This window comes from Penicillium antarcticum (assembly GCF_028974205.1).
Source record: "Penicillium antarcticum strain IBT 31339 chromosome Unknown utg000002l_segment0_segment0, whole genome shotgun sequence".
In the NCBI taxonomy this organism is placed as follows: Eukaryota; Fungi; Ascomycota; class Eurotiomycetes; order Eurotiales; family Aspergillaceae; genus Penicillium; species Penicillium antarcticum.
This window is the reverse complement of record NW_026695300.1, coordinates 4,496,699-4,511,238: the sequence shown is the minus strand read 5'-3', so window position 1 is coordinate 4,511,238 and position 14,540 is coordinate 4,496,699. Positions and strand designations below refer to the sequence as shown.

The following is a 14,540-nucleotide window of genomic DNA, read 5'->3' as shown; positions in this document are numbered from 1 at the left end:
GTCACTAGTCGGTCTGTCGATTCAGTTGACTAGTAGCATACCGCTGACCTGATTTTTATCTGCGAGCCCTCCTGCCCGACCTCCTCTCGCCCCATTTCGAAGATTACTTCTCTCCCCCTCACCATGTCAAACGACGACCGAGGATATCGGCCAAAATGGGGCGAGCTGGCCATTGAGCAATACATGGTCGCACGTTTCTCTCATAGCCTAGACTGCATAGGAAGACCACTCACGTTCTGCAGAGACACTGGGACTTCGCCGTAGGTCCGGTGAGCGGTGCTGGGTACAAGCGATATCCGTCATCGGAAATCGTGGACATGTCACGAGCACAGTTCAAGGTCTGCCTTGCCAAGGCAAAGCAGAATGAGCCTGATCGGTGGCGGGAGGATCCGCATGGCTGGATCGAAGTCGAGGGGGCCGACCTCCTCCGCACAGTGGCAGCAGCCTACATTCTGGTGGCAGATCAAACGGCCTTCGAGACTGGCCACGTGCGTCTGATTTATGTGGATGGGGAGCGGAATGTCATCCGGGAGACTCGCTTCGACACGCAGACGATCACCGATGTGATCATGGATTGGGCCCAGTTGAATCTGCCCCCCGGAGTTGTGGGAGGAAGGCACTATCGGGGAGAGGTACCGCGTCACTGGGGATTTGGGAAGGGAGTTTTATCAATTGAGCGAGGCTGATATGACGGATCCTTGGTCTGCGTGTGACTATCTCCTGCTGGCATGAGGATCATATATAGGGCGTATCACGTCCCCGGCCATCTGACACGCACCTGCTGGTGAGTCCGGACGATGTATGTACTCGGGTGTTCCTGTGGCGGCAGGAAGAATAGGCCTAATCTTTGATGGTTTGAAATTAGAGGACTTTCGATAGACACCTTGGCCCAATAATCAGGACTGCAATTCGCAGAGCTTTTCTTCCGTGTTCGCTGGAGTCTGGAAATGAAGTCTACAAATTTCTCACGCTCTTTTGGGTGCAAAACTTTGCGTCTAGGAAAGGAGCCTAAGCCGATCCTGGATTTGGGACCGCAAGAGAATGTCAGAAGAGCATCCCGATGTTGGGAGCCGCATCGGAACTTTTCAACTCCATCACTTCATTTTTGGTGGTCAATTTTCAAGACGATGGCAGAGTAAGCTGGAGCCCTCAATTTCTCCCTGAATCTAGTCAAATGATGGACAGCATCCGCAATGCTTCCGACCAAGCCTCGGACACGTTTCCTTTCTCGGCAGTAAGACTTCAGTTTCTCTCATGAAGAACTCTAGTGTATGCTTGAGACAGAGAATCAACAAGATTCGGGATCATACCTGCTTACCAACTAGATCACGGCCATTTCGGTTCTGCAATGCCGTCACCAATATGCCATGTTGTATCCAGGGTCGTCCCACTCTCCGGCTGTCGCAGAAACATGGGCCTTGGCGAAGTCTAGGTAAAACTAACCGAATACAGTTATTCGCAGGTCCGCCGTTTACAGTTTACAAGAAGCATAATTGAATCACACATAAATCATTCATCTAGTTATACATATGAACCATGATCAAATGAGAATTCTCACTGGCAAGACGACAGGACGCTAGACAACAAAACAAGTAAAAAGACAGAAAGGTAATGTACAACCAAACCAAACCCAATATGGTATTCACACAGCACCCCAAAATAATCAAACAGAGACTTCTCCTCTTAACGAGGCGGTTGCGAAGGCGGGGGCAACGAACCCGGTAGCCCACCTTGAGTTGAGCTATGGCTGTAAACACGGTGGTGGGTGGGTGTGGAGGTAGCTTCACTAAGGGAACCTGGGGCGCCAGGCCGCTGGTGAAGTGGCGGGACAGATCCCGACAAAGATTGCGGGGGAGGAGCATAACCACCCATGGCACTTCCACCCATAGAAGGATGCATAGTAGATGGAGGAGTGTACGAGCGTCCAAGGCTTGCCAGCGAGGCCATGGATCGACTAGGCTGAGACTGAGGAGGTGGGGTGTTATGTCCATATTGGGAGGGACCACCGGGCAAGCTCACTGGAGTGGAGCGGTGGGACCCGGGCTGATGCGACCCACTAACCATTGTTTGTACATGCTGTTGATAGCTATGCGACTGGACTGGGGTTGGCGTGGATGCGGCTGAATATGACTGTTGCACTCCAGACTGGCGCGAATGAACACCAAATAGACCAGCAGACTGTGTTGGCGCCGGTCCTTCCTGTCGCGATCCATACGCCATGGTGGCACGCGGACCAGGTGATGTTGCTCGATAGGATGGCGGCTGAGAAGCTATCTCACGCGCCCCAGACGTCCCAGGCGGCTGAGCAGAAGCCGATTGAGAAAATACGCTAGGGTAGGATGACCGTTGAGAGGCGGTTTGGGGTGGGGGAGTCGGTGCTGGTGATGGAGCAGAGAGATTGGTCAAAGGCACTGAAGACTGGCTCGGGGCCGAAACATAAGATGCATAGGAGCTCTGGGTAGCCAGAGGTGCCCCAGGACGGCTACTCTGCTGCTGCGCTGGTGGTGGCTGGGCTTGAGGCTGCGAAGGTGCCTGCTGCGCCCGTGGATCGAATCGGGCCATCCAGTCATTGTTTGCCGATGTGCCTGAGCCACTCTGGGTAGGGCCATACCCTGGGTACTCTGCGTATCCGCGAGAAGATGACTGATACTGGCCTTGCTGAGCGTAGCTAGAGGGCTTCTGCGACATGCCCGTCATGGCGGTGTCTTCATGGCGGGCCGACTGGGTTGTCTGGTAAACCGGTCTTCCTGCTGCACCTGAAGTTGAAGGAGCGGTAGATGGAGCCTGTTCACTGGCAAATCGTTTGCGGGGCTGAGGCTCCTCCGGCTCATCGTTCAGAATACTCATAATGTTGGACCGTTTGGCGGGCACTTGGCGAGACGCATCAGGAGCCGGAGTGACACTCGGGCGAGGTGCATCTTTGACTGGTGACAAACCCGGGCGAGGCGACTGCGACATTCCTTGGCCTGCGTACGAGTAGTAGGGCCTAGGAGCAAAGGGGTCACGGTGAACGGATGCAATGTCAAGTTCAGGTCTAGGCAATTGAGTGGGCGAACCCGGCTGGGTCAAGCTGGGGTGACGCGAATGGCCCGAGGAAAGCATAGACGGCGGCTGTTGCGCAGACATGTAACCTTGCGTAGACAAAGGTTCCATCCGAGCCATATCAGGTGGCATTGAGCCAGGGGGAAGGCGTGAGGAAAGAGATAGATCCTGTGCACGGGAGGTTGAATGAGGCAGGATGGAAGAGTCCCGTCTGTCCTCTGTGAAGTACCCAAGACGTGGTCCCGACAAACGGTGAGCCTGGCCTGCGTTCTGTGCGCGAATTGCTCGAGTTGATTCTTCAATGAGAGTCGCAGTTGATGGCACCGGAGAAGCGGTGGAGGCTTGCGCAAGCGGTTGATAGCGAGCCGCATTGCGATCTTTCTCAGACGTCGGCCGCCCATGCATGGGCATAGGCTGTGGTGAGAGGGCAAGAGGTTTCACCTTTGAGAACCGAACCTCGTCTTCGGTCATGGGATCGCCATGAGGAGCAAGAGGGCGAGGAATGATAGAAGACGGAGTTGCCTCGTATCGGCGCTTGGGGGCAACACTTGGAATGGGAAGAGGGCCCGTAAGCTCACCGCGGACCTTCTTGTCCTCGGCCTCAGTAAGAATCAACTCGAAGTCTTTGTGGCCACTGTCCAGGCGACGCTGGTAGAAGTTTTTGACCTGTAGTATTTATGTTAGCCGGCCAATCAACAAGCACATTGAGGAACGAAACGATTCCGTACCATTACCGTGGTTTTAGTCTTCATCCAACCTGAGATACCTTCAAAATCACGGCCAAAGTGTGCCAGCAAGGCAGGGAAATCACGCTGTTCTGGCACGGACCAATAGCTCGTCGGCTGCATGGACCCATAGCCCGTCTCAGCCTGTTTGACTGCCATAGGTGGGTCAATTTCGGTAGACTCAAAGACATAAACCCCGTCTTTCGCGCGTCCACGTCCCCTACCTCGCGGCATTACCGGAAGTGGTTCTTGAACCATCCGATCTACTCTGCCATCTAGACCCCATTGCATGCTGTTGTCTGGGGTCATTTCCATCTCGGCTCCAGGAAGAGGCGGGGGCAAAGTCTCCGGTGTAGCTAAGACCTGACCTTTCTGGTCGGGCTGCGTGGTCTTCGCACGACGGGCGCCGCGAGTGCCGCCTCCACCGCGTCCACCTCGGCGAGCAGGCGCCTTTTCAACTGGTTCAATATCGCGGCCAGTTTGGGCACGACGGCCCGCTGACCCGTCCTCCGTTTCACCAGGCTCACCACCAAATTTAGGAGCCGCAGCACGTCTTGGACGACCAGTATCAGTGACAGCGGGGATTGCGTCCTCGCCGTCCATGTCAGGCTTGACGACGCTCAAGTCGGCAATAAGAGCATTGGATTTCGGCCGTGCCGCGCCGCCTTTTCGAGGACCCTTGCGTTTACTCCAGCGTTTGTTGAGCTTAGCCTTGTACTTGATCTCTTCCTTGGTGAGGTAATAGTGAACAATACACTGCTGGAAGGTGCGCCCAGGTAGAGATTCCGCAATTTTGCCCCATTTCTTCGGGTATGCCATAAATGCGTCTGTGAAGGTGACGTGTTCCTCCGGAGTGAAATCGTTGGGAGGTGGCAGGAAGCCGAAAACATCCATGGCGTGATTGCACTCAATGATATTATTTACGTCTTTGTAGACGCAGGCCTTCTCCTCACGCGGCTCGAGCATGTTGGGAATGATTGCCTCGCGTCCCAAATCGGGCCGAGCAGTAGCCATCTTGGTACGTCGGCGTTCGAGCTCTTCTTGAGCTGAGATCTCAGAGGCTTTCAGCGCGTTGAGGAAATCAAGTTCGCTGTTTCCTTTATATCGTCGTCCTTCACGGCCTTCCGGCATGGGAGCTGGTGTTGTTGGTACTGTAGAAACTGGTGGCGAGGCTGGCGCTGGGGTGTCAGTTTTCTTGTCCTTCAGACGGTCTAGCTCCCAGATGGCCAATCGCCAAGGCTTGTAGTAAGACATGTACTCTTCTCGAAGAATAGCATTCTTCTTGAAGACTTCTTGCTGCATCTTAGAAAGCTCATTAGAGAAGGTTTCCTTAAGACGGTTCTGGGTAGCAATGTTGTCATGATACACTTCCAAATCCGAAAGGGGAGTGGGAGGGCCAGAGTGTAAGAAAGGAAGATTGTCAATGGTAACTTCATCACTGGGTACCACAGGGGGAATGATAGTTTCAAAAACTGGCTCCGGTTGACGCCCAGCTTCAGCTTCAAGTTCGGATTCGGCTTCGCGTTCAAGTTCACGTTCGAGTTCACGTTCATTCGGCGTTGGTGCGAAGGACACCACCCGTTCACTGCTTGGAGGATTGGCTAACTCTTCATCTTCCACTGATGGCACAGGGTCCACAGATTGCGGCACTGGTTTTTCTAATTCTTCTTCTTCCTCCTCTTCTTCTGCTGGCTGTTCCACCGACATTTCGTGAGCCAACATGCCAAGTAGCTGTATTTTCAACAGTAGTGATACAATCGTCGGGTCTTCCAGAGGAGAAGGGGGCAGTTCGGCTCGGAGTGATTCCATGTCCCGTTCGAAAATTCGTTTCCTTTCATCGAGATATTCCTGGGTGAAGACATTCTCGCTATCTTCCTCATCACTAGAGCGTTCAAAGTCCGGCACCATGGCAGGTTCTTCTTCCTTGGCACTTTTCTCAAAGTGTTCGCTCAATTCACCATTTTCGACGTTGGAATCCAATGGGGGGCTGAGGCGAAGCGGGAGTTTCATTGAATCGAAAACCGGAGACCTGATTTTCTCATCTTCACGCGGAATAATTTCACCACTCTCTGGCTCATCTGCGACGGGAGACGGCGGCCCTGGGACTTTCCGAGTGTTTTGCCCAACAGCAGCAGCCTCCCTGTCAATGACGAGTCCCTGTTTCGGAGGCGGATTGGAGACGGATGGTGTTCGGGGGAAACCTGAATGCATCCAGGGCTTATTGCCTTTCCCTCCGCGTGGTGATGGTGCTTGGCGTTGCAGTGCTCTAGGTCCAGTGGGTATAACGGAGGGGGGCACTCGAGGTGATATGGATGGTTCTCGAGATGCTGCACGCTGAACTGAGGCTGGATATCGGGTGGATGTTGGAGATGAGGTTAGGGAGCTCGATCTGCGGGCCCCAAAAGGCTCGGTTGGTGCAGAGACTGAGTTCGGTTTAGACATCGCGGCTGGAGCAGTCGGTGGAGATAATTCGGAGATACTTGTAGATGGTCGTGACGCTCGCGCAGGTCCTCCCTGCATATGTGCGGGCTCTGCCGGCAACTCAGGACGATTGCGAGGTTCAGAGACAATTGGGGTATCGCCTCTTTCTGCCCTGGGGCCTGTGGGAGGCTGAACAATCGGCCGTTGTACTTCATTCCGGTCTTTCTCTGTTGGCTGGGGAGGATTTGGGGCCGTTCGCTGTTCTGCGGGTTCTTGATCGGCAGCTGGGGTTGGAATGGGCACTGACACAGAGCCAAAGGCGGGTACTTGAGGAGCAGCTGGAGGCGGAGATGGTCGAATAATAGGCGGGACATCCTTTGGAACCTCTGGGCGAGCTGGTACTGCTTCAATGCGCTCCGTCTCTCGTACCGGCTCTGGTGCCGGAGCAGCTGACATGATCGATGCTTTCCGGCCTGGGTCGATTGGGGGCTCGGGGTGTCGATCCACTGGCGCTGGGCCCGTAGTAGATGCTGCAGGGGGGTGTGAGGAGGTAGTCGAGCCGCTTGCTGCACGGCTTTCTGCGCGGCTCGGAGGATGGTCACGTTTCCAGAAATCGACTGGACGGTCTCGGTCCTCACGATCTGGACGTCGGGGTTCCCAATCTTCTCGGCGGTCAAAACGATCTCGGCGGTCCAAGTCGCGATCTAAGTCTCGGTCTCGGTCTCTTGGTCGTGGGGGTTCTCGATCACGTTCTCGGTCCATCATGCGATCTCGATCTAGAACACGGTCACGGTCAATATCTCGGTCTCGGTCACGATCCATCATTCGATCAGGGCGGCCGCGCCATGGTTCACGAGATTGGCTTCGTCGCCGGAAGAGATCGCGATCGTCATTGAGGAAGGGTGGGCGGCCTCGACCGCGTCCACCTTCCCAGTCTCCACGGCCGCGGCCTCGCATGCCTCCTCGATTGATATGACCGCCATTTGTAGGTGGGCCATCTGGGCCTCCTGAAGATGCGGACAAGATGCTGTCTCGAGAGTTGCGTCGGATGCGGCCTAAATCAAAGTCACGGCCCAGGGGGCCATCACGAAAGTCGCGCGTCGGGGATCTGGAGCGTCCTCGGCCAAAGCCAATTCGATTATCTCGGGGGTCAAAGTCACGGTCGCGGCGAACCCATTCACGGTCCAAATCCCGGCGGAACGGAGGGCCATCACGGTTGTCTCGAAAATCACGGTCTCGGTCTCGTGGATCTCTGTCGCGATCACGGAAATCACCACGGCCATAACCCCTACCGCGACCACCAAAGTGGCCCCGAGACGGTTCAACCAAGGCGCGAGGACCACGAGGCGGGTCTCTAAATGGGGCAGGGCCATCGTCAGGACCACGAGGGCCAAAGGGTGGACGACCGAAGCGCTGCGGTGAACGATCACGGGAATTGAACCCGGACGACGGGGGAAATCGATTTGACATTATCGCGTCATGCTACGAACTGTAGATTGATTAGCGCCTCCAACACCTACAAAGTGGAAGTGCAGAATCCATTCACATACTGGAGAACGACGAGGGTCTGCACGTGACAGGCACGGACCAAGCGATGGATTAGGTAAGGTTACCCGATCAGGCAAGGCGTATCTCCAACTTTGGGGAGATGGACTTGGATCAAAGCGCGCTCTTTGATGACAGTTGGGGGGCGTGAGAATCCCGAAAGCCGGGGGAATAGATGAGGATGAATGACCGTGCAGGATTCCAGGTATGAAACACGTTCACCAAGAATCCTCCGAAGCTCCTTGCAGGTATTGGAAGCAGAGAGAGGGATTGAAGGAAAGGGAAGTGAGACTTCAAGGGGTGGCACTAAAGCACAGTGGGACTAGTGCGGTGGATTCGGAGGTGTTGGCGCCTCCCAAACTCTATCGCGATCTTCAATTCTTCAATGTGCACGGAGGATGTGGCAGATGATTTGATTAGAAAAGGAAAATCCGGATATCTGATGCAGAGTTATAGACTAGATCATTGACACCCTGGTCAAGGTGATACAGGCGCTGGTACCCTGAAATGGCGGAAATCGTGGAAACTGTCACCGATCGCGGCCTGAATGCCTTGATGCCTTGGTGCCTTTCAGCCTTACAGCCTGAGGCATAAAATCTAGGCCCCTTGATGCCTCAGGCCACAATCGGTGCTTCCCCGCCGAAAAAAAAAAAAGATCGGAGTTGCCCCTCTTCTGTTGATCACTTCAAACTTGACTTGCATTGCACTTTCTTTTCTTTTCGTTTCCTGTATACTACTCTCTTTTATTATTATGGCCCAATCCTCAGTTCCTGCCTCCGTGGCGGAGTCCGTCCTCCAGAGCTCCCAACCCGTTCCGGAAGGATCTCATGAAGTGAGCGGAGTGGACTTTGATAAGTTCCAGGGCCGGGATATCACAGTGGCAGAGATGGTGGACAACCTGGCCTATACAGGGTTCCAGGGTAGTGCCGTTTCCGAGGCGGCCCGCATCATCAACGAGATGGTAAGCTTTGAACTAGAATCAGCTCTCGGACTCTAGATTCTTACAGTCTGTCCTCTTAGCGCGCCTTCCGTGACCCCGAAACTGGAGATAAGACTACCATCTTCCTCGGCTTTACTTCCAATCTGATCTCTTCCGGTCTTCGTGATACCCTGCGTTATCTGGTGAAACACAAGCATGTGTCGGCAATCGTGACCACTGCGGGTGGCGTTGAGGAGGACCTGATCAAATGTCTCGCACCGACGTATCTCGGATCATTCACTACACCGGGTGCTGGACTGCGTGCCAAAGGTCTCAACCGCATTGGCAATCTGCTCGTTCCCAACAACAACTACTGTGCCTTCGAGGACTGGGTGGTCCCTATTCTAGACAAGATGTTGGAGGAGCAGGAGGCAGCCAAGGTCAAAGCCCGTGAAACTGGCGACGAGGAAGATGAGCTCCACTGGACCCCAAGTCGCATCACCGAGCGGCTCGGTCATGAGATCAACCACGAGGATTCAGTTCTCTACTGGGCCGCCCGGAATGGAATCCCCGTGTTCTGTCCTGCCCTGACAGATGGATCCTTGGGTGATATGCTTTACTTCCACACCTTCAAGTCTTCTCCACAGCGACTCCGGGTTGATATTGTGGATGATGTTCGCCGTATTAACACCATGGCCGTACGGGCCACACGCGCTGGTATGATCATTCTCGGAGGCGGTGTTGTCAAGCATCACATTGCCAATGCATGCCTGATGCGTAACGGGGCCGAACATGCAGTATATGTAAACACCGCCCAGGAGTTCGACGGTAGCGATGCGGGCGCACGGCCGGATGAAGCGGTGAGCTGGGGCAAGATAAAGGCGGACGCCAAATCCGTCAAGGTCAGTAATTTCAAATGCTTCCATGCGGTGTAGGCTAATTCTCCACTAGGTATACGCCGAGGCCACTGCAGTGTTCCCCATGATTGTAGCCGCTTCATTCGCTCGTGCGGAATCCCAGAACTGAACGCAAGGCTATCGAGTTTTGTGCGATACCACTGGTGCCAAGAAATGCGGCATACCGCGAGCTACTCCGTACAGGACTCCGTACAGGAGGAATTTGTTTCCAAGGGCCAATTACCAATTATTTCAGTCGACAGGCGTTGATCAATCAGAGGCTTTTTGATTGCGCAATTGTTTCGGTCCCCAGTCTGCCCCCCCCTATCATGCTCTCTCAACATACAAGAACGCCGATTGTCGGGCTCCGGGTGGCGTTCTCCGCCAGTGGCAAAGGGAGAGAATTCGGACTTGATATGCCGAATTGCCACACTTTTAAGGTTGGCTGCCCTGAGTGGAGATTTCTCGGATCGGCTGCCGATCAGGAGGAAGAGACGAACTGCAAGAGACACAATACTCTGTACAATACAAAGAGACAGGGGTTCAAGAGAAGAACTCCAGAATCAATTAGCATATCAGCAATATAATATTCCGTGAAATCCAACCTCATTCGCCTGAGTCTGAAGTATAGAAGCCCAAGGCAGAGAGAGACCCACCGCCCCGGACTCTCTTATCTTCTTCCCCAACTTTTTTTTTTTCTCTTTGTCTTTCCTTTTCCTCGCCCTCTCTTCTATCTCTCTCTATCTTTCTCTGTCTTCGGTTTCTTCATTCTTTCTGTTTGGTTTCTTTCGCTCTCGCTTTCCAATTTCCACATATCTCGCGTGGTCCGATAACGGCTTATCGCCGGTCTTTGCACTATATATATACAGCCTTTTGAGCCTCTGGCTTTGGAGTTGTATGGGACCTAGTCTCATTTTCGACTGATCTTTGATTTAGTGTGCTATTTTACTGTTTTGTGTCTTTTCCTTGGAATTTATCCCTTGGAAGTATTGGTATTCCAATTCAACCGCCATGGACCCTCTGCCTAATTTGGTGACCAACCCACAGCCGTCCGTCTCCGAGACTGAGGCTGAGAGCAATTCGGGGGCAGCCAATACTCCAGCGACAGAGTCACCAAATTTGCCCTCTGAAGCAAACCCACTCGCCTCGTCCGAATCAACTTCTCCAACCTCACAGCCTGCCCCAACCCAGCCCTCGGAAGAGATCGAACATGCATACTGGGCCGAATATGAGGAGGATACAACTACTCCAGATGAGGAGGAGATGAAGGAAATCAATGGGGGTGACTCCGACTACAGTGCTGGCGATCGTATGTTAAACTCCTGATGAACACTTCACGTCACTGACCACAGATAGACGGATACTGGGAAAACAACTTTTTCAGAGAACTCGGAGACCCCGAGTATGTTCCTGCCGAAAAGGCTCGACTGACATGGACATTCAAGGGTGTTCGAGGTACTCCCGAAAATCCTAATCGCGCCAAAACCATTCGTTCCCCCGCAGCCTTTGTTGGCGGATATTGGTGGCGAATCAAGTTTTACCCTCGGGGAAACAACGTAAATGCCTTGAGCGTTTACCTCGAGTGCTCCGCCACGATGCCTGCTCCGGATGCAACGCTCCCAGAGACCGAATTCACCGTCCGAAAAGGCGCACCCGATGCCTCGCTCGATGACAGCACCCCTGAAGTCCACTTGAAATCGGCGGCTACCGGTGATACGGCGGCCTGGCTCGAAGACTATAAATCCCAGTATTTAGCTTCTGGGAACGCCGCCCAAACCAGCCATGACGAATCCTCGGGCCCTTGGCGAGTACCAGCCCAAGTTGGCGTCATTGTATACAACCCGCAGGAGCCCCGGACAGGATGGATGCAATCATCTTGTCATCAATTCAATCCCCATAACCTAGACTGGGGATGGACTTATTTCCATGGCCCATGGGATCAAATTCACACCCGCCGTCGCGGGCAACACCGTGCCCTCCTGAACAACGATACGCTCTCTTTCGATGCTTATATTCGGGTGGTCCATGACCCTACCAAGTCCCTTTGGTGGCATCCAAGTGATTCTGAGCCCACCTGGGATAGCATGGCCTTAACTGGCTATCGCCCTCTGGGTGATACAGTGATCAACCATAGCCCAGAGGTAGCTGGACTGGCATCATGGTTACACATTGGTCCACTTAGCAAAATCATTCAGGGTGTCGATGTTCTCGAACACCTTACTAATGCCGATGCCAGGCCTAAGCCTCTTTGCGATGCTCTCCAAAAGCTTCTTTGGCAGCTGCGCCGCCGCAAGCTTTCTCCAAGCTACGTCGATACTGATGCTGTCACAACCACCCTCCGGAATTTGCACGAGTTCTCAAACGATGTCTCTGAATTCTGGGAGCGCTTACGTCGCACCATGGAACTTGAACTAGCAGGAACCGAGGCCGGCAAGGAGTTTGCTCGATTGTTCGATAGTCCCGTCGTGAGCAGCATGTCATCTGAGCCCGTGAACATGTTGCCCACCGACTTTAATTCCCGCCTTTACGTGCCAATTGACAACGCAAAGTCCACTGGAGAAGCTGTTAAGGGATACCTGAGTACCAAACCCGGTCTTTGGTCGCTCCCATGCGTTCTCCACGTGGAGTTCGGGCGTCATACTTTGGACAAATCCAAGCGTTGGCAGTTAAGATATGACAAGGTTGACATGGACGAGGAGCTAGATTTGGCCCCATGGGTGGTTGATGGCCAAGGCAGTCAGTATGTTCTCTATGGTTACGTCGTCCACCGTGGCCGCCGCACCTCGGGCAAGTTCTTCAGCATTCTTCGACCAGCTGGCCCGGGCACCACCTGGCTTGCTTTCGATGACGGCAGTGACAATCGTGTCGAGTGCTTGACCCAAAAAACTGCCATGGGCCCCCATCTTGGTCTTGAATCTTCCCAGAGTGTGGACCACAAGAAGGGGCACGATATTCCCGTTGTTGCCATGTATGTCCGTGGCGACATGATCAAGGAATTATTGCCTGGTCCTCAAGGTCCTTGGGAGGTCTCCGAAGCCTCGCAGACGTACTACGAAACTGGCGTCTACCGGACTTGCGAGAAGCCTGCCGAACATGTCCAGGTTGAGGCTTACTCGCTACCGGAGTATAATCAGTTGACGAGCCTGTTTGATACCTACGATCTCATGACACATGCCAAAGTGGCAAATAGTGTGATGTATATGACTCTACCCCGTTCTACACGGCTGGTAGACCTACGCAAGAAGATCGCTCTATGGAAATCAGCAAGCTCTGAACCAATTGGCCCTGAACGGGTCCGTTTCTGGCAGATCGGGGATTCCTCAGCCCCATCTGGATCATCGCTGGTATTTGACAGCACTGCCAATCTGGACGTTCCACTCGATGCTTCATTGAGTACCATCCGTTTCTGGGTGGAAACCATCTCAGAGGGTAAGTGGAGGCATATTCCGAATTTGAATGTGACCATTCAGCTGACAGTTGTTATAGAGGACGCTCAATTCTTCGCAATCCCAGACCCTCTTACAGTCTCTACTGCAGATGACAAGGCCGATGATAGCAATGTTGGAGATTCAACACCTGGACCTTCTGCCAATGTGTCGTCTGTTGCGGAAGGCGATGCCATTGCTAGCTCATCAGGAACCACCCGTCGGCAAGTCGGTACCACCTCTGAACCTACAGTTTCCGATGAACCAGCGTTGGCCACTGCCTCTCCGGAGAATGATGCCATTTCGGCTGAGAGGGTGGAGCAGGAAAGAGTACTCGCCGTGGCTGCTGCTCACGATCAAGAAGCCGCCGCTGCTGGTTCAGCCACTACTACAGTCGCAAATACCGATTCTTCTGCCACTTCAGTCTCCGTAACCGAACAACGTTCGACGGAATCTGCTCGTCGGGCGCCAACAGAGCCTGAGTTCAAGTTGCCCGTGGGACATGCATACTACTTCATTCAAATGTTCGACGCCGACAATCAGGTCCTCCGCACTGTTGGTTCGTTTTTCTCAAAACTCGATTCGAACGTCAAAGCATCGCTGAGGCGTCATCTGAAGAGGGGTATTCGTCAAGACTTCCTTATGTGGAAGCGAGTCGATGGAGCCAATGTCACCACGGTCTCGCCAGCCGACACTTTTGAAGATGTGGTGGTTCCCCACGGAGCCTGCTTCATCGTCGGAGACAAGCTGACCAAAGAGAAGTAAGTGTAAATCCAACAAAACGCAAGTATGTCAATTCTAATGCAAAATACAGGCGCTCTCAACTTGCTTCTGCGGGATCACTCACCAGTCCTGATCGTCTGGTTCATTACTTGTGGGCAGTCTCTCGCAGCCATCCCATCCAGGGTTTCACCGGAAACAAGACAATCGAAGCCACTTTCACAAATGACTACTACAGTGGTGACTTTCTCAAGGGCTATCACCACGGCAAAGGCACACATATCTCCAGCACTGGCATGGTTTACAGAGGAGACTTCGTCTTCGGCCGACGTCACGGACAAGGCAAGCTTGATTATCCCACTGGCGACTCCTACGACGGTGACTGGGTCGAAGATGTTTGCCACGGTCAAGGCACGTATGTCGAAAAGACCACCGGCAACAAGTACGTGGGTGGCTTCAAGGACGGCAAGCGTCACGGCAAGGGTATCAGTTACTGGGAAGTGGCCGATGCAGAGTTGGATCTATGCCAGATCTGCTACACAGAAGAAATGGACGCTGTCTTCGCTGATTGTGGTCACTTCTGCTCCTGCGTGACTTGTGCGAACCTTGTTAGTCTTTGTCCGATGTGTCGCAAGGACGTCAAGAAGGTGATCAAGATTTATCGTGCATAGAATATCTGCTTGGCTTGGAGTATAAACGGACATCTGCATTTTGGTTTGAACTATTTTCGTGAACGACAGACTTACATTCATTGATATCTTTTAGCGCGCAGTGATTCTGGACGGAGTGTTGTGTTTCGTTCTATTCCCTCGTTTTGGTTATATACGCATGCCGCCTATATTCGTGG

At 53.4% G+C, this 14,540-nt stretch overlaps 4 protein-coding genes across 4 annotated transcripts; 3 read left to right on the top strand and 1 right to left on the bottom strand.

Moving 5' to 3' along the window:
* Positions 1-123: 123 nt before the first annotated feature.
* N7508_002686 (uncharacterized protein) lies at positions 124-686 on the top strand (the record flags this gene model as incomplete). Its single annotated transcript, XM_058460752.1, has 2 exons — positions 124-186; positions 243-686. The coding sequence occupies 2 exons, from the start codon at positions 124-126 to the stop codon at positions 684-686; spliced, it is 507 nt and encodes a 168-aa protein (XP_058324284.1).
* Positions 687-1,683: 997 nt separating this feature from the next.
* On the bottom strand, positions 1,684-7,658 carry N7508_002685 (MYB DNA-binding domain protein; the record flags this gene model as incomplete). The annotated part of the gene is made up of 2 exons (XM_058460751.1): positions 1,684-3,708; positions 3,771-7,658. The coding sequence occupies 2 exons, from the start codon at positions 7,656-7,658 to the stop codon at positions 1,684-1,686; spliced, it is 5,913 nt and encodes a 1,970-aa protein (XP_058324283.1).
* An 826-nt stretch (positions 7,659-8,484) lies between these two features.
* On the top strand, positions 8,485-9,678 carry N7508_002684 (deoxyhypusine synthase; the record flags this gene model as incomplete). Its single annotated transcript, XM_058460750.1, has 3 exons — positions 8,485-8,694; positions 8,754-9,554; positions 9,604-9,678. The coding sequence occupies 3 exons, from the start codon at positions 8,485-8,487 to the stop codon at positions 9,676-9,678; spliced, it is 1,086 nt and encodes a 361-aa protein (XP_058324282.1).
* An 881-nt stretch (positions 9,679-10,559) lies between these two features.
* Positions 10,560-14,364, top strand: N7508_002683 (putative MATH and UCH domain protein; the record flags this gene model as incomplete). The annotated part of the gene is made up of 4 exons (XM_058460749.1): positions 10,560-10,857; positions 10,905-12,977; positions 13,035-13,734; positions 13,788-14,364. The coding sequence occupies 4 exons, from the start codon at positions 10,560-10,562 to the stop codon at positions 14,362-14,364; spliced, it is 3,648 nt and encodes a 1,215-aa protein (XP_058324281.1).
* Positions 14,365-14,540: the final 176 nt, after the last annotated feature.